The sequence below is a fragment of the Polypterus senegalus genome, chromosome 9 (genome assembly GCF_016835505.1).
Source record: "Polypterus senegalus isolate Bchr_013 chromosome 9, ASM1683550v1, whole genome shotgun sequence".
NCBI lineage: Eukaryota > Metazoa > Chordata > Cladistia > Polypteriformes > Polypteridae > Polypterus > Polypterus senegalus.
Genome location: NC_053162.1, coordinates 28,391,861 through 28,412,267, shown reverse-complemented (window position 1 = coordinate 28,412,267; position 20,407 = coordinate 28,391,861). Strand labels below are relative to the sequence as shown.

Sequence of the window (20,407 nt, the reverse complement as noted above, 5' to 3'; positions counted from 1 at the left end):
AACCCAGAATCACTTGGACTGTAAAAGTGCTGTCAGTGCCGCCATTATTTCGACAAATTATATCTGAATGTATTTTTTTTTTTACTAATTATAAAATATCTGCACTTTACTAACAATGAAGACTGTTGAGAATACCCATCCAAGCACCCAAAATGAAAATTTGGGACATATACCAGACAATTGTAGTAATATTTTGGAGCGTTGACATTTCGGATCGTGATGTCGACATCGATGAAAGTCTCATGGCTTATAAGGGCTGTCTGTCATGGAAACATTACATTGCAACAACAGCAGCTAGATTTGTCATAACGCTTTATGAGCTTTGTGAATCTAAAATGGGATATATTTGGAATTCGTTTCCGTACACAGGGCAATGGGCAATATTTAATCTGCAATACAATCAGTACGGTGTTGCTACGTCATCAGTGCTGACTTTAATAGATGCTCTCCTGGATCAAGGTTACTGTGCAACCATGGGCAATTTTTCTACTTCACTAGAGCCATTTGATATCTTGCTGCAAAGAAAGACTGACACATATGGAACAGTAAGCCCCAACCATTGTGGCATGCCTGAATACTTTGGCAGAATTAAATTACAGCGAGTTCTGCTAGTAGTATAGCAAAAGTGTAAAGTGCTAGTGCTGAAATGGAAAGACAAGAAAGATGTTTGTCATCTTATCACTGTACATAATGCAGCTACAGACACTGTACAGGCATAAGAAAACAAGCAGGTTACAAAGCCTTGTGCTGTGGTCGACTACAATAACAATGGGAGGTGTAAATCGCGTGGATCAACAAGTGATGTAGTTGACCCAGCACATCAAGGATTAATCCAGAGTGTCTTATTGGTAGACTTTTTATTGATTGTATACCTCCAACAGAAAATAAAAAACAGAATCCAACTTGTACGTGTGCAATGTACTGTTCAAAAAGTGATAAATCTGAAAAGAAATATGCTATTATTGTCCCGACTGTGACATAGGATTGTTTCTTTCACCATGCTTTAAGATTTACCACAAAAAGAGATTATATACTATTTTGGCATCATTAGTAATAGTATTATTACTATTATTATTGTTCATTTCATGTTATTTTTATTCATCATTACTATTATTATTTGTATCATTATACTTTTGAGATGCAATTAAAATGTAATTTTTCATGTCATTTAGAATAAAATACAACGTTAAGGAGATTAATCGCTTTTAGTGTACAGCTACATTAACACAAAATGTGAAAAAATGAGGGGGTGAGTACTTTCTCAATGCACAAATACAGTGGGATGCAAAAGTTTGGGCAACCTTATTAATAGTCATTATTTTCCTGTATAAATCGTTGGTTGTTACGATAAAAAATGTTAGTTAAATATATCATATAGGAGACACACACAGTGATATTTGAGAAGTGAAATGAAGTTTATTGGATTTACAGAAAGTGTGCAATAATTGTTCAAACAAAATCAGGCAGGTGCATAAATTTGGGCACCGTTGTCATTTTATTGATTCCAAAACTTTTAGAACTAATTATTGGAACTCAAATTGGCTTGGTAAGCTCAGTGACCCCTGACCTACATACACAGGTGAATCCTATAATGAGAAAGAGTATTTAAGGGGGTCAATTGTAAGTTTCCCTCCTCCTTTAATTTTCTCTGAAGAGTAGCAACATGGGGGTCACAAAACAACTCTTAAATGACCTGAAGACAAAGATTGTTCACCATCATGGTTTAGGGGAAGGATACAGAAAGCTGTCTGTTTCCACAGTTAGGAACATATTGAGGAAATGGAAGACCACAGGCTCAGTTCAAGTTAAGGCTCGAAGTGGCAGACCAAGAAAGATTTGGATAGACAGAAGCTTAATGAATGGTGAGAACAGTCAGAGTCAACCCACAGACCAGCACCAAAGACCTACAACATCACCTTGCAGCAGATGGAGTCACTGTGCATCGCTCAACCATTCAGCGCACTTTACACAAGGAGATGCTGTATGTGAGAGTGATGCAGAGGAAGCCTATTCTCTGCCCATAGCACAAACAGAGCCGCTTGAGGTATGCTCAAGCACATTTGGACAAGCCAGCTTCATTTTGGAATAAGGTGCTGTGGACTGATGAAACTAAAATTGAGTTATTTGGGCATAACAAGGGGCGTTATGCATGGAGGATAAAGAACACAGCATTCCAAGAAAAACACCTGCTACCTACAGTAAAATATGGTGGTGGTTCCATCATGCTGTGGGGCTGTGTGGCCAGTGCAAGGACTGGGAATCTTGTCAAAGTTGAGGGACGCATGGATTCCACTCAGTATCAGCAGATTCTGGAGACCAATGTCCAGGAATCAGTGACAAAGCTGAAGCTGCACCGGGGCTGGATCTTTCAACAAGACAACGACCAAACACTGCTCAAAATCCACTAAGGCATTCATGCAGAGGAACAAGTACAACGTTCTGGAATGGCCATCTCAGTCCCCAGACCTGAATATAATTGAAAATCTGTGGTGTGAGTTAAAGAGAGCTGTCCATGCTCGGAAGCCATCAAACCTGAATGAACTAGAGATGTTTTGTAAAGAGGAATGGTCCAAAATACCTTCAACCACAATCCAGACTCTCATTGGAACCTACAGGAAGCGTTTAGAGGCTGTAATTTCTGCAAAAGGCGGATCTACTAAATATTGATTTCATTTTTTTTTTGTGGTGCCCAAACTTATGCACCTGCCTGATTTTGTTTGAACAATTATTGCACACTTTCTGTAAATCCAATAAACTTCATTTCACTTCTCAAATATCACTGTGTGTGTCTCCTATATGATATATTTAACTGACATTTTTTATCGTAACAACCAACGATTTATATAGGAAAATAATGACTATTAACAAGGTTGCCCAAACTTTTGCATCCCACTGTATATATTTATTGTGTGTCTTGCTGCAGGAGGTGCCATAAGGGACAGTGCCTTCTTTGGGCATCATAAGCGAGGTCATTTGTTGGGGTTCTTTTAGGACCTGCAGATGGAAGAGAAGGAACAGTTAGTGACAGGTCCTCCTCTCGGTTCGGGCAAGTATTGCCACCTTCCTTAAACTCTGAAGGTGCTCACCAAGCACAATGACTAATTACTCAGATATACTTTTATGTATATATATTTTACATAACTATATTTTATGTGCTGTATTTTGCCACTCTATTCTAGCATTTATCTGGTATCATTGCATATTTTATCCTGTAGTACAACTGCCCACCCCCTTAGTTAGAGGATAAGACATCCTAAATATAAACTCTGTTACCCTCCAGTGTTTCTGTAGAATATTGCCATCTTCCTCACAGATGGTAAAAATCCATGTGGCACCTTCATGAATAGCACTTTTGAATCACCCTTTCCATTCACAGCTCAGGTCCAAATCTTGTACAGTTTTTCCTGCACTAACATATTGGCTTACATCCCCTAGGCTATGCAGGTTTTTCTTAACTTCTACCCTTATTCCTGTGCAGTGCCACCCTTTTATAATTAGCAGCTCTTGCCCCCTGGATAACTCTTCACAGTGCATGTAATATACAGTATAATGAGAACAACAGTATTCAGAGCATGTAGTCAACAGTTAACATGTAATATGTAACATTTAAGATAATGTAGTGATAGTTTTCAAGTAATCTCAAAAATGCATATTCAAGTTGAAAGAAATTATGTAATTCTCTACAGAAGTAACTGTAATCGATATGGTAAATTCTTCCTAAAAATATATCTAAATTTGCCATTAGATCACTGCAGAATCGTACACGGCCATTCTTACTTTAAATTCTACATCTCTTGCTGTGTGATTGATTGATGTATTCAGTTCTATTAGCAGAAGCTAAATATGGAAGCAGCAATCTCGTGTGATGCATTTTAATGAACTGCAGGTGCACGTGAGTGGAACCAAATGGAATTCATTTTTATTAGCCATGCCTTCTGATACTAGAAAAACAGGCCCTGCTTTTTTACAAGATGAATTATTCTGGTTTTTATTTTCCACTTTCTGAAATGTTTTTTGAAATTTTAATATTAATAATAATTTGTGTAGAGGTTTTCCATGTGTGTTCCAAGATTATATATCACAGGTCACTTCATTTGAAAAGAGGCATTTTTTCTGTGTAGCTGCAGATACAGGAAAATTGCTTGCTGGTGCTGCATTCATTCTCCAGTGCAGTTGTTGCCTTCTTTCTGTGACAGGCAGCAAAGAAGGAGGAGTAAGCAGCAAGCTGCCAGAGATGGTTATTTCAGCTCTGCAGTGTACTGGCTTTAGATGAAGAGGGAGCACCTTTTTTTGCTGCAGAGATTTTTGGAATACTTGTTTGTATACGATTTTCAGCTTTTCCTTTGTCATGTCTGGAGTGTTTATAAGTTCAGTCGGCTTTTTGAGTTTTGTTTTTTTAAAATCAATGTTTTTTCTTTAAAATCAGGACTGAAGTTCTGGATTGTAGTGCTTTGTTTCTGGTTTGTAAAGCTTGTACTCTATTAGCTATTGGGAATTAATGCCTGAATAAAGATTCAACAGTGTTGCAGATTGCTTTATTGGACTTCAGAGGCTGCTGTTCAAATTAAAGCTTCATTTGCCTTATAGCCATATATTTGGATTATGACTGGATTTCTGAGGCATTTAAGAATGGTGAAAATAGTAATGTATTGACTGCAAGAAAGGAGGTTTCTGACTTTTCTGCTGATTTCTAAAAATAATTGAATTCCACAGTTATTATTGAGACTGAATGAATATTTTTTCTTTTTTGCTATCTACACCATTTTGACGTGTAGCTGTTTGTAAGGTGGAAATCGATGAACATATCTTTACAGTTAATGGATGCTTTCTTGTTTCTGAAAATTCTATAAGCAGATCATCCATCGGATATTATTTTAGCAAGATGCAGAGGGTGCAGTATGGACGAATTTTTCTATCTGTAAAGAGAAATTACACTGCAGACAACGCACAGAACCAGTGCAGAGATATTGGGAGGGCTGCTTTATCCCTGTAATAAACTGCTGCCAAGCAATGGCACCTTTTCAGGACTTGCAATCTGAGGCCTGAGCCAGACAATGGTAATAATGAACTCCACACTGGACAAAAATTATTCTTACCAGCTGTTTTGTCTCCTTGGCATTGAATATTCACAAGCTGCAGGCTTCTGCGTCCTGGAAGTGGTTGTAATAATGTTTTTGACTGTGTTGATTATTTCAGGGAATCTCATTGTTATTTTTGTGTTTCACTGTGCCCCTTTGCTGAATCGTCACACTCCTAGCTGTTTTATTCAGACTATGGCATACGCTGATCTTTTTGTTGGTGTCAGCTGTCTCATCCCTTCTCTCTCTCTATTGCATTTTCCAACAGGATTTCATGAATCTTTGACTTGCAAAATTTTTGGATATGTAGTTTGTGTTTTAAAGAGCGTGTCTATGACATCATTAGCTTGCATCAGTGTTGACCGATACATTGCCATTACAAGACCTTTATCATATAATGCTCTAGTAACTCCTTGGAGGCTGCGAGTCTGCATTATTTTGATCTGGATATACTCCTGCATTGTTTTTCTACCTTCATTTTTGGGTTGGGGCAAACCTGGCTACCATGGTGACATATTTAAATGGTGTGCTTTGTCTTGGGATACTAATACTTACTTTACCGCTTTCATCGTGGTGATGCTGTATGCTCCAGCAGCTTTTACTGTTTGCTTTACATATTTCAACATTTTCCGTATTTGTCAGCAACATACAAAAGAAATAAGTGATCGGCGTGCCCGCTTTAGCTCACAGGAGGCTGATTCAGCTGATAGCCAGAGCTGCCCTGACAGACGCTATGCAATGGTTTTATTTCGCATTACAAGTGTATTTTATATACTCTGGCTACCCTATATCATCTATTTTCTTTTAGAGAGTTCTAACCTTTATGAAAATTCTCTTGCCTCCTTCCTGACTACCTGGTTGGCAATCAGCAACAGCTTCTGCAATTGCGTTATCTACAGCCTGTCAAACAGTGTTTTTCGGAAAGGCCTGAAACACCTCTCTGGGGCAGTTTGTGCATCCTGCAGCTGTCATGTGGAAAACAAAATGCCACCTGTCGCAAGCAGCAAAAGGTCCACTAATGGCTGCACTGTTTAGATATTACAAAAGTACTGCAATTGTGGGAAAATGTGTATGTTAGACCAATGCTGGTTTTGTAGTCCTACTTGGATTATCTCTGAAGGAAAATGGAGAAAATCCGTACATACAGTTGGAGTAGTACAGTAGTTAATGCATGATTTTGTTTTGAATTCCATTTTACCTTTATAAATAATGTATGAGAGCTTTTTAAGTTGTAATGATTAAAATGAAGGCCTGCAAAGAATTTTACTAGAAGTGCATTCATAAATGATAGTCTGTATAGTATGTACAATTAAATGCCTATACTTCAGATGTAACATCGGAATAATAGTAATAAATATTAGTGAAATTTTTTGCAAAGGGTTTAGAAATGTTAATGCAAGTAACTGGTTGAGGCAACTTCTTTATTTTGTATTTTAACTTTTTTTTTTTTGGGTTGCCTATATGGTTTTTCTTGTGGATTTGTAGCCACTTCTGATGTGATGTTCAATGTTTATTTATTTGTAGCACCGTACTATGCAAGGGCAAACATAGCTTAAAAAAAAAGTCAATGTGCTTCTTTAGAGTCAGACATTGTGCCTGTTAGTAAACGGTTAACCCACTACAAAGAATTTTCAAAATTCTAATAAGAAAGTATAACTATTAGAAATAAGAAAAGTGATATTTGTATTAAACTAATTCTGAACAAAGTAAATTACACAGAGCAGCTTTTGAAATGTTTTACACATACAGTATTTAATATCTGTTGGTTGACCATATTCTTCATATTTTAGAATACTTATCTTGCAGACACCATGAGCTAAGTATTAGAATCAGAATTTATAATATTGTTCTTCCTTCACAATTTTGTTTTTCTTTTGCTGTCAAATTTGTTTAACTGAAATTTTTTAAACAAAAGCTAGGGAAAACAATTTTCTAGTCTTCTAGCATGATCAGGTCCATTTTGACATTTGTATTATTCTGCTTTAGTTTACAGTTAATTTCCATTTTCTGTTTATATGTTTAAAATTTATGTATGCAGGCACACACACGCTTTTTATGTATGTGAAACTTTAGTTTCCATGTAAAAACAGTCTAGTCGGCTAAAATTTCATAATAAATTAAAAAGATGATTTATATCTTGCAACACATGTAACCCTTAATGACTTTTTGAAATTTCTTTTCTACATAATATTTAACTTTCTATGCTTCCTGATAAAGAATTTTACCTTTGAGTTAGTCTAGTCTGTTAAATATCTCGTAGACCCAACAACGGCCTTTAGCACATGTTAATATGAAAGAATTAGTGAGGTGAAAGGAACAGAAGGGATTTATAGGAGTAGCTGCCATTATGCAGTTGGATTTTATATCTACTCATTATAAATATAAACTCTTAATTTCAATAAAGTTGTATTAAAAAGTTTAGTTTTTTCCATATATTGATGATCTTTGGGATAGATATGAATTCTTCCCAACCCTGTGCTTCATATTATAGATTCACACAACTGTTGGATTCTTTTATTAAAATAAATAAATAAATAAATAAAAGTACCAGTAATACCAAGTAGGGAAAGATCCTGTAATCATTTTCATATAGTTTTTATGATTATCTGAACTAAATAAGTGCAGTTATCCTTTAAGGGACAATCATTAATTTTAGTTTTTGTTCTTTGTAGCCAAACATGTTTATTCTGTTGTATTTTCTATAACTGTTCTTTTATTAAGAATTGTTTAAAATATAATTAAAGACACTGTTTCTCAATTCTCATTTTTTAAATAATTTAAAACATTCAGTGGGAAATTAAGTGAGTTACAATCAACTGTTTTTATTACCATCTTAAATAATGGAAACATGTATTTATACTCTATATTTTGGCAAACATTTATCATAATTTGTTAATCTATTTTCTTATTGCAGTTTAAAAAAAAAAGTCAAGATCAGTGAGTGTGTAGAAAAAAAATAAAAACAAGCATCCAGATAGTACAGAAACTGTGATTTATTTAGTTGTTATTTTTACAACTTAAAAGCTGCAGTTGACATATTTATGTATGAGCAGCAAAAATATTTTCTTTACCTAAGCGCTTATTATGTATTAGAAAAGTTTAACATAAGAACATTAGGTACATGGTACTTCAGAAAGTACAGATAAGATATTGGATGCAATCCAACTTGATAAAGAGTTGAAATATTTTTTTTTTTTAAAAGCTATAGTCCATTGTGTCCTTTCGCTTTTTGGAAAAGAATCCCCTGCTTAAAAAAAAGTGTATACTTTTTTATGCTACACTTTCTTTAATATTTATTTTCCTTCTAATTAAAGTGGATTTGCGAGAGGAAACTCGTACTTTTTTCCTTTTAACATAATCGTAGTACAGGCAGGTTATGAAACTCCATATGTATATACAAATCAAAGTGCACAATATACACATTTATATGTATTTTTGCACATATATATATAAATTGCTGTTCTCTTGGTTTTTTTCTTCATTTCTTACTTGTTTGTTGATGTATCAGGTTAATTTTAACAGTATTATGTGATGTACCGTTTGCTTTTTCTAATTATCAGTTGTTTCCTCAACCTACAATTAGTATTGCTCTCCAAATTCGGACAATTAAGTAGGTGCTAATCTAAAAATACTATTGTTTTTAAAATCTGTGAAGTATAATGAAGAGGGATAAGATGGCATTCCACTCAGATTGATCAATAAGTTTAATAATAAAAATCAATTTTAGTCTGTGGTACTTTAAAGTTAATTAAATGTTTTTTTTCTTTCAATCACAGTTTCTTGCATTTCTTACTAATGCAAGGATGTTTAAGCTGCATGTTTGCACAACAGTAGTTGGTTTCCTAAATTTTTTATGTGGTATTCTATTTGTGAGGTATATACAAATATTTTAATGTGAGATTTATCTCCTACTCTAGTTCCTAATAGGAACACTTTATGATGAGTTTTCTGTAAGCTGTTCAGCTTCTTACTTAAGTAAAATTTAAATTATTGAGAAATGACTGATTTTTCATGTAATTTCCATGTATGTTACACTTTTATTGAATCTGTATTTATTAATATGTAATAATATCCTAGAGTTTATTTTTATTAATTATTTAAAGAAGTAGTCATTTACCAAAATGTAAGGTTATTGGATACTTTTTAATTAATTGTCCTGGTGCATTTTTATTGTACATATAATAGACGTTAAGTAAATCCCTTATGGACTGTGTCATCTACCACACTGATTATTAGCTATTTTGAAATATATTTCTTGGTTCTTTGTGAGTTTGTATTTCTATATCAGATTCATATAGTTTAACGTAAAAAATAGTACTTTGCCTATAGAAGATAAAATATTTATGTCAAGTATGGTATGGTTCCTTAAAAACAATCATTAAATTCATATGTATTCTAGATTACAGCAGATGTTTACACTTTGTTGAATCATTGTATGATAAATTACCCATCAGCAGCATTGGCCAGCAATGGATTAAAAGAAAAATTGGCATCACGTGCGATGTCAGTTATTTTTCATGTGTTGCATCAATTTGAAAATGAATTACAAAACCTATAGAAGTAAAACTGCTAATTGAAAACCATGCAGTTTGCTGAGTACAATGTTGTGATGTCGTCGTTTTTCAGCATGCATACAGGTGTTAGCAGAATAGCAGTGTGCAGTAGCTGTATATAAATGGTTAATTAATTTTGATCTATATGAAAGGGTACAAACTGGTTAAAAAAGTTGCCAACCACAAAGCCATCCTGGAAAAAACCTGCCTATATCTTGGTCTGTAGCTCCTGATCTGTTTTTTCAGGAAGTTTAAGATATATATTTGAATATATCCTGAAAGCAAAATCCATCATTCTGATACTCATGGCTACAGTACAGTTTCAGTTTCAAAACAACAAAGGAACTTTATAAAAGCAATCAGCATATGCTATTTTAATTTGATCCTAAACCATAGCTAATTGGCAAATTGTAATAGATGTCCAAGTATAAAATATTTATCTGAGTTTTTAGGCATTATTTTAAATAGAAGCTTGGAGAAAAAAGAACATTTTAATACCCATTATATTTGTCAGGTATGACACAATGGTTGAAAATTTGTTCTTAACAAAGTACTGTATATCAATAATATGTCAAGTCTTGCAATCTGAGTCATGATTCATTTTTATTGCTATTCTATTGTTTTAACAAATGGGAATGGTAGATCATATCTAAAGATAAATTTTGCTGATTTTAATGGAGGACCTATCATCCACAAAAATATGCTTAATTTAAAAAAAAAAAAAATCTTTGTTTCTCTTGATATTTGTCTATTGTATTTTGCAGAATGATTTGTTCAAGTTTGCCAGAACTAGTACCGTTTTTATCAACTAGTCCTTCAGGTTGCTACAGATTTTTCTGTTAAAATCTAACCCTTCAGTTTAATGAATGATGGGTCTCATGTTAGTGTGTTTGCACTTACCCATTTGACTCCCATTCAAAACTGCATGATTTTCAAAAAAACAAAAAAAAGTGTTTACGCATATAATGCTTAAATTGAGTCCACAATATGGCATTCATAGTAGTCTTATTGTCTTTTGCATTTCTTCTCTCTGATATATCTTTTCATGCATGTATGTAGTTTTGAGTCCAGTGCTAAGATAAAAAGTAAATTTAGGACTACCACCAAAACTTGTAAATTGTTTTTCCTCTTGAAATAGGCCTACCTTCAGCCTGGCCTAAATTTCTCAATTTTTAGTAACTGAAGAGAAATCTGAAAATGTATTTCAACCTTAAAAGAAAGGGTGGGTGGCTTGACTTTTTAACTATGTTTCCAGTTATGTCTGTAACTGCTTTATAGATCATGTGCAATGGTGGTGTTTGACACTTAATACCGTCTTTGTGAAAATGAACAAATCATATGACTTCCAGTAAAAAGGGCTTTTGGGTGTTTTTTAGTATAATGGGTTTATTTTCTTGCACAGTTGAGAGAAAAAAAAAGTTGAACATCAAATTCTCCATATATGTCCATTACCCTTTTTTGTGGAAGTGTAAGTAATGACTCACAAAACGTTGCACGTCAGACTGTTAATATTGCTGAACTGATGACATACAGCACATGTACAGCTTTTTTTTTTTTTGCTCTTTGACGTCTGAATCACGAAACAGAATATATATTTTGTAAATGAGCATGAATTGACTTTACTGGGCTTTATTCCAGTAAAACTCAGAGCTGCTGTCATTTAACAGTTTAAAATATTAAAAATGACTTTGAATCTGGACAGGATTAACAAACAGACAAGGAAGACCCTTCCTGTTGAGTTTCTTCAAACGTCTTTAAGTAGCAAATTGCTGCTTGGGGATTCTTCATTTTTTGTACAACTCATTCCTTACATGGATTAAGGAATGTTTTCATACACTGTAGTTATGCAGCTGGATATATTCAGCTGAGTTTATCTTTCTGTAAAGCAATATTTTTTTAATGACTTGACACTGTCATTGCATGTTACTTATGAATATACATTTCAGTATGTCACATTCCTGAAATCAATAAAAAATTTGCACTTTTGCCATTACTTATTTTTTTCAGTATTTTAATATACTGTGAATTATATTGATGTGATAACTTTAATAAGAGAAATTTTAATAAAGGATTTTTTGGTGGTGAGGATACCTGTTTACAGCAGGTCATCATTTTTTGATAGACATGTAGGAAAATACCTCTTTTTCTTAGAGCCAATTTATTTTTTATGGCTAGTGAAAATGTAGCGCTGTATAAATTGCCTCAACTAGAGAAAACAAAGTATTTCAAAGTTTACCTTTGCTTATTTTCTTTATTAGGTTACGTTTTAAAAATAGAACTCTTTTACTTAGAGGTTTGATTACATTTGCTTTTTATTTAAAGCATTATATCAGTAATGATTTCAAGTAGCACATGGTGCCGTAATGCTAAGAGAGCTTTATTTTCACAAAGATTTGATTTGGGACATGAAGTGCCAAAGACCAAGCAATATTTTTCCTGTGGGAAAGTTTTTCTTTAAAAGGAAATCATCTCAACTAAATAAAGGGCTAACCATCTCTAGGGATATCCATTTTTCTCATCCATATTTCTAAGAATATGCCATATTTGGATTTATTCATTTTAAGTAATATTTACACTGGAATTAAATGCAAGTGTTGGCATTATTTATCTCTTATGAGCCTAATAAAATCAACAAAAGTGTCTGTAAAATCATGGTAAATGCTTCATATGTCAGCAGAGTAGTTTGAAATTCTCATTTGTTTGTTGATTAAACATTTATTGTTTTTACAAAGCCTGGTGATTTTAGCTTGTGTATGGAAGCTGTTGTTTTAAAAAAATTACAGTGTATACAGATTTGCTGTCAAGTGTCTCACAACATGGAAAATATTCAGTGACTTTTAATACTAAGATACCCAGTATATATTTTTTCATTTTGGAGCTGTGTATCTGATTTGCTGTAAAAATATTGTTGAAACCCAAAATGAGTCATATACAATATATTCTGTAATGTGCTCAAGCACCTTCAGTTTTGTAAGTGATTGGTATCATAAATGGAGTATGTTAAACTATTTATTAGCCTATCTTGTGTTCCATGTATATCAAATATAACTGCATAAGTAAATAAACAGTGTGGTATTTAATTATGCCAAAAGCTGGGGCTTTGTTTTCATTTTTTCATGTACTTTTGTGTATAGTGTACATATTTGAACAATAGTGTAATCTAATCACTCAACTTGTTTTGCTGTACTTCATACAAATCACTACTGAAAAGTAAATTGGAAAAATACTATCATTACTTTGTTTGCATTACAGGATTAAATGACTGCTCCATGTACCGTTTATTACACAATGTATTAATCAGATATTACACTTTAAAGTTTATTATAAATAATAATATTCAGCCTAGTTCTTTGTGTAAATATTGACACTGAAGTTTATTGATGTCTCAGTGGTGAAATTACTAAATTACTGGGTAAGGTAACCCCTTGTGTTTCCCGATTTCTGCTTGTGAAAAAGGTCTATATGTTCATTGCTTGAAGAATATGATAATACTCACGAATTAAAATGTTAATGAATGAAAGATGACAAGTCAGCAGTAAAATGGTGCAGAAATTTACTGAAGGGCAGCACATTTAACTGACACAGAAGATTTACAGTTTTCCATGCAGAAGCATAAATGGATCCATCCAATTACATCCATCGATCAGTTGCTTGACTATCATTTATCTAACCTGCTAGTATTTTATATACTGCTATAAGACTCCCTATCCCAATGGAACGGAGTTTAAAACAGATTCAAATCCTGGGTTGAGTAGCAGCCTATCAAAGGGCATACTCATGTTCACTCCTCCACTCACCGCTAGTTTAGAGTTTTCAGATAATCTAACACGTATGTTGTTTGGGATGTGGCAGAAAAACTAAAACTACAAAAGTGCAAACTCCACCAATATAGTGCCTATGCTTTTATTTGAAATTTCATCTTAAATAAAAAACACAATCTGAAAACAAATTATTGGTGAACACGCCATTCAGCCTAGGTTAAATTCCTTAGAATCTAAATGACAAGTTTCTTTGTGAGTCATTTGTCCTCTCAGTGGTATACAACATCTGGATCTCTCCATCTGATAAGCCTTTATCAGTCACAATTTAATGATTACTCAGATACCCGATCATATACTGTTTACAGCTTTGTTTTGTGAGAATAGTGACTTTAACTTTATTTAGCTGTGATGACTTGATGGCAAACCTCTGTCTGCAGCACTAAAAGGTTGTTTTTATGTGTACCCAAGAAATTAATGGCAATATATCTTCTCCTTCCTTTATAATTCAGTGTCCACTCTAGGCTCAGCTTCTACTCCCTGCAACAGACTCCTTACTGCCTAGGGTGTGACCTTTAACAAAAATCTGAGTATAGCGGAATATAGCCTTCAACAGAGTTGGGTATGAGAAAAGGCTATTCAGCAGCGGAAAGAGTGCAGTAGCACATTCTGATTCTCTGAAATGTTGACATTTAATTGAACATTAACTTTTATCTGACTAGAGGGCTTCGCCCCACCCCTGTATTTGGTTTACCGGATATACAATACAATACAATTTATTTTTTGTATAGCCCAAAATCACACAAGAAGTGCCATAATGGGCTTTAATAGGCCCTGCCTCCTGACAGCCCCCCAGCCTTGACCCTCTAAGAAGACCAGAAAAAACTCCCTTGTAGGGAAAAAATCGAAGAAGCCTTGGGAAAGGCATTTCAAAGAGAGACCCCTTTCCAGGTAGGTTGGATATGGAGTAGAATTTCACATTAGATGATATCACATAATATGATTTGGATTTGTTTAGAGTCCTGGAGACCTCATTTATCAAGCTACCTCTCCCATTTGGCCATTCCACGTCTGAAATAGCGCTAATCCGATGAAAGGACTCCTCTTTCCCACGATTCCTGTGATCCTCCATCAGGGATGACTTTACCTTAGGCAGGCAATATACAATTTAAAGAGATTATTTTCTTAGAATTGTTACATATGCATTATTTTCAGTTTTACTTTGTAAATTTTTGTAAAAACAATACTTGTCCTTTATTTTTGGCCCCATGCGTGGTTGCATCTCTTCCTCGCCAGACATATAACGCTGCTCACGCTGTGAAGGGGAGGTGTGGCTGAACACACGCTAAGGATATGCTGTTGCATCATCTGCTGTCTTCCTGCTGCTGGCGAGCTGCACGTTTTGCTCGTCTCTTGTCGTTGTTTTAAGAGCTGGGAGCACATGATGCTTTTCTGACAAATGTAATCCAGTAACTGCTAGTGCTAGATGTCTGTGTACTTTTTTTAAATGATGGCTCACTGCCTGGTCTTGCGTGATGTTCTTAAAACAATAATTGTCCCTTTATTTACGGCCCCAGTCTTGGTTAAAATCTTTCTTGCAGGACGTATAATGGTGCTCTTGGTTGGGAGGAGGGGGGATTGGTGGCGGCTGCTGCTGTCGCGCTGCCCTTCGATCTTTTTAAAGCCTTTACAGCCGCTGTCCTTTTTCCTACTTTGTGTCTCTGCTGCTCGATTTGTGTTCGATTCTCCGTCGTCATAAATATACACCTGACCAAATTGTGTTTTCTTTGAAATAAAACTTGTCTTTGCTTTAACTGTTGCGGGTCCACAGATTCTTATAGTGTACGTTACATTATTGTGTAAATCTATGTTTTGTGTATTGAGTGATGTGCACTGAGACACCTGTATCTGTGTGCTGCTTCCCTTTACACTACTGTTTTTTTTGGTTTTTTTTTGCCCATTCTCTTTCGTCTCGCAGTTCTTTTATTTGTCTTTCGTGATCTTAATGTGAAGATCACGTATCGTCTACTAGTCATTCATTCCACAGGATTTTTTGCTAACCATAGAGAACCACAGAAAGAAACACCCAAGGCTGTAACTTCAATACACATCAAGCTACGGCCAACCTGAACATAGCTAAACAAACAGTCTTCTTCTGCTTGTGGTAATACAAATCTGTCTGTGGACCTTACTTCAGTCTTTTTATGGCAAGAAATAGACATAAGAAAAGTATCAATTCCTGTACTTTTAGTTCTAAGTCGAATATACAGTGATCCCTCGCTATATCACGCTTCGACTTTCGCGTCTTCACTTCATCGCGGATTTTATATGTCAGCATATCTAAATATATATCGCAGATTTTTCGCTGGTTCGCGGATTTCTGCGGACAGTGGGTCTTTTAATTTATGGTACATGCTTCCTCAGTTGGTTTGTCCAGTTGATTTCATACAAGAGACGCTTTCGGCAGATGGCTGAGAAGCTACCCAATCAGAGCACGTATTATGTATTAAATAAAACTCCTCAATGATATACGATATGCTTCCCGTGCGGTGCTTCGCATACTTAAAAGCCCAAACAGCACCTATTGATTTTTGATAGTTTGCATTTCTCTCTGTCTCTCTCTCTGACATTCTCTGCACCTGACGCACACTCCTTTGAAGAGGAAGATATGTTTGCATTCTTTTAATTGTGAGACAGAACTGACGTCTCCGTCTTGTCATGGAGCACAGTTTAAACTTTTGAAAAAGAGACAAATGTTTGTTTGCAGTGTTTTAAAGCCCCTGTCTCTACAACGTCCTGTGTTTTTGTGCAAATCTGTGACCCAAGCGTAACAATATAAAAATAACAATATAAACGTATGGTTTTTACTTTGCGGATTTTCACCTTTCGTGGGGTGTTCTGGAGTGAAACCCCCGCGATCGAGGAGGGATCACTGTATAGGTAGGTTAAAACCAGTGACTGCATTAACATAAATTTTTGTAGCCATGAGTGTACTTAGATAGAAATTAATAACCTGTATGTTTGGTATACATCTAGATTTTATAAGCTAACTTCTACTAGAATAACTGAACTCATGAGAGCATAAGAGGTGCTGGAAGCAGCCATGCAGCAGCTTTAAGCTCTGTTTAACACACAAACAGACAGACACCCTCACAGACAAGATGTGATAGGACAAGTACCAAGTACATATAAGTATACAGTTCCTGAGAAAGGTATAAGCCAAGCAAAGATGTACCCATTTAACTGGCTAATAGATCAGAAATCTTACAAAAACATTTAAAAGCTGGTCCTGGATAAATAATGCTTCCTTTAGCATTTCTTTGAACAAGATTTAAACAGGGGAAATATAATTCATATGTTTGTGAAAGAGAAAATGAAAACCTAGTGATCTTAGATAAACTCTTTGGTTAATATCATCAAAAGTCGATATCTAGGTGTAGAAGCAAAAACTATTTAAATATCAACAAAAGTTGTCTGGTGGATTGTTTGTTTTTTTTTTTCTTTAGACAGCAACAAAGACTGTAAATAACTGAGGCTCACACACTTCGGGCATTCGTCTTCCACACAATACAGCAGAAGATACTAGCTGTTACTCACTTGTCAAGCATTCTAATTTAACATCATTTTCCTATGAAAACAAAAATAAAAGCCAGACTATGTACTGCAGTTTGTAGATGAAGGCAGACAAAATAGCATAATCAGTGCATCACATGTTGCAGACAGTGGTACTTGCTTGCTAATTGAAAGGTATCTTGTTTCAAAATTATCATTGATCAGATGTTCATATATTTTCAGATATTTTTTAAGGTGTACTTATACTAGACACGTTTGTTCCATACCATGCCCAAGCATGATTATCCCCCCCTCCCTACTCCCCCCACTGGAAAAAAATTAGGAGCGATGGCAGTGGAGTTTTTAACCAGATTGTTTAATGGAATTTTGGAAAGTGAGAGGATGCCTGAGGAGTGGAGAAGAAGTCAGGTGCCGATATTTAAGAATAAGGGGGATGTTATAGGACTGTAGTAACTACAGGGGGATAAAATTGATGAGCCACAGCATGAAGTTATGGTAAAGAGTAGTGGAAGCAAGGTTAAGAAGTGAGGTGATGATTAGTGAGCAGCAGTATGGTTTCATGCCAAGAAAGAGCACCACAGATGCGATGTTTGCTCTGAAGGTGTTGATGGAGAAGTATAGAGAAGGCTGGAAGGCGTTGCATTGTGTCTTTGTGGATCTGGAGAAAGCATATGACAGGGTGCCTCACGAGGAGTTGTGGTATTGTATGAGGAAGTCGGGAATGGCAGAGAAGTATGTAAGAGTTGTACAGGATATGTACGAGGTGTGACAGTGGTGAGGTCTGCGGTTGGAGTGATGGATGGATTCAAGGTGGAAGTGGGATTACATCAGGGATTGGCTCTCAGCCCTTTTTTATTTGCAATGGTGATGGACAGGTTGAAAGACGAGATTAGACAGTAGTCCCTGTGGACAATGATGTTTGCTGATGACATTGTGATCTGTAGTGATAGTAAGGGAGAAGGTTGAGGAGACCCTGGAAAGGAAGAGATTTGCTTTAGAGAGAAGAGGAATGAAGGTCAGTAGGAATAAGACAGAATACATGTGTGTAAATGAGAGGGAGATCAGTGGAATGGTGAGGATGCAAGGAGTAGAGTTGGCGAAGGTGGATGAGTTTAAATATGTGGGATCAACAGTACAGAGTAATGGTGATTGTGGAAGAGAGGTGAAATAGAGAGTGCAGGAAGGGTGGAATTGATAGAGAAGAATGGCAGGAGTGATTTGTGACAGACGGATGTCAGCAAGAGTGAAAGGGAAGGTCTACAGGATGGTAGTGAGACCAGCTATGTAATATGGGTTGGAGACGGTGGCACTGACCAGAAAGCAGGAGACGGAGCTGGAGGTGGCAGAGGTAAAGATGCTAAGATTTGCATTGGGTGTGACAAGGATGGATTGGATTAGAAATGAGTACATTTGGACAGTTGGGAGACAAAGTCAGAGAGGCAAGATTGTGCTGGTTTGGATATGTGTAGAGGAGAGATGCTGAGTATATTGGGAGAAGGATGCTAAGGATAGAGCTGCCAGGCAAGAGAAAAAGAGGAAGGCCTAAGTGAAGTTTTATGGATGTGGTAAGAGAGGACATGCAGGTGATGGGTGTAACAGAACAGGATACAGAGGACAGAAAGAAAGATGAAGATGATCCGTTGTGGCAACCTTTAACGGGAGCAGCCGAAAGAAGAAGGATGCATTTGAAGAAGTACATTTCTGCTCATTAGTCTTCATGGGTTTCTTGTGTCTTCAGTCTATTACACTAGACATATATCTATTTATGTATCTAAAGCATTTATGTAAATTAAAAAAAGGCACCCTCAATACTGATTTAAGTTTTTTCCTCACTTTGACCTCTACCTATTTTTAATACATTTCTTATATAGTAACTCATTTTCTGTAATTTGCCCAGTTTGGTACCTAGCTACACACTTTTCTCTTAATCTGTGCACCTTGTAGGATATTGATCAGCCTTCCATCCCCTGTCTTGTCAAACATGCCATGATAATGTTGTACTTTTATCAATTAATATTTGAGACATCCTTGAACAAATCGAGCATATTAACTAGATTAGTTATTTCTCCAAAACTCATGTTAGCTGTTTATCAGCAAGCCTGTTTCACTTCTAGAATTGCTTTCATTAATGTACTTGTGATACATATTAAGCTTTAATACAAATGGGGCTTTTTATTCCCACTTCATAACTGTGGGTTTCTTCCCACAGTCCAAAAACATGCATGTCTGGTGAATTGGTTGTGATGAATTGGCCAGTGTGCATGATCCAGTTTCTTTGAAATCCTCCTCTGAATAAGTAGGTGAGTTGTTAATAATGACATACTAATAGTTTGTGTATAAAACTGCTAATTATTTGAAAACTCTTGGCTACATGTTAACAAGGTCAGGCAGTTTTACTTTGTCACTTGCATTTTTGGCATATTTAGTCCTAGGAGTACATTACGTTTAAAGAAATACCAATGATCTGGGCATTGTGATGTTATATGTAAGTTCCGACAAGGTAATGTCCTCCTAAGAGGTGATAACTGAAAAACATACTGAATATTTGTGATTTAATTTTTTGCATATTTTATTTCTTCCTTTGTAATACACTTTACTTAGTCACTGGCTAATCTGTTTCCAGCATTCATCTCCAGCAGCCTTTTGACATTACTTAATTTCCCTTTCTTCCTTTTTAAGGTCTTGTATTTGTCTAGGTTCTTTTTCTTTAGCAATTTCCTTTTAATTCTGTTAATAATCCTTTGAGATTAGTTAGATTTCCTGTTAATTCTAATTTTCTGTATGAAATTGTCCTGTTATACAATGTATACTTTTAGATCAAACCCATTGCTTCTTAGCCACCTCACCATCTGTTACATTAAGTAAGCCCTGTTTATTTCTTTTCGAATTTGTTACATCTATTCAAAGTTTTCTTTTATGAAATTAAATAATTTTTGCATTTTAGAGATTGTAGATATTCATGTTTGTGTTTCATTTTATATTGTCCTCTTGTATTCCCTTCTTAAAAAAAAAAAAAAAACAAATACAATGCATTGGCTATTCTATCTTATGTCCTATTAGAATACATTATTTTGGGTTTGACTAACATTGTTAAAACTTCAGGCACATTTTGCTTTTTATTGCTAAGCAATTTAAGTTTAAGGAGAAAAAAGGGAAGCACAGAGGTGCAAAGGTTAGTGCTTCATTTTCACATATTAAAAATCTGTTAATTTTGCATTGTCAAACAAAACACCCTATAACATGCAGTATTTGAAACATAGACTAAGCAGTGCACAAAAAGACATACGACAGGCTATCCTTAAATTCTGTATACAATTTATTTTTTGTCTTGTGTGTTTTGTTTTATAACAAGCAAGGTTTTAGCTACATCTACTTATTACTGTAGACACTTTTGCAAAACTTTGTTGCCATTGTTCCACATCAGGCTCTTCTATTTGCTAATATA

At 35.2% G+C, this 20,407-nt stretch overlaps 2 protein-coding genes across 4 annotated transcripts in view; both read left to right on the top strand.

The window, feature by feature from the left end:
• The window catches only part of LOC120535158 (rab GTPase-activating protein 1), a 243,125-nt gene that overhangs the window by 122,046 nt on the left and 100,672 nt on the right, over positions 1-20,407 (top strand). The window lies entirely within an intron of this gene.
• On the top strand, positions 4,281-12,717 carry LOC120535159 (probable G-protein coupled receptor 21). The gene has a single exon (XM_039762789.1). It carries the CDS (start codon positions 5,055-5,057, stop codon positions 6,111-6,113), a length of 1,059 nt encoding a protein of 352 aa, XP_039618723.1. The 5' UTR covers positions 4,281-5,054; the 3' UTR covers positions 6,114-12,717.

Excerpts from the sequence above, each read along its gene's own strand:
- LOC120535159 (XM_039762789.1), top strand. The coding sequence starts at position 5,055 with ATGGTAATAATGAACTCCACACTGGACAAAAATTATTCTTACCAGCTG.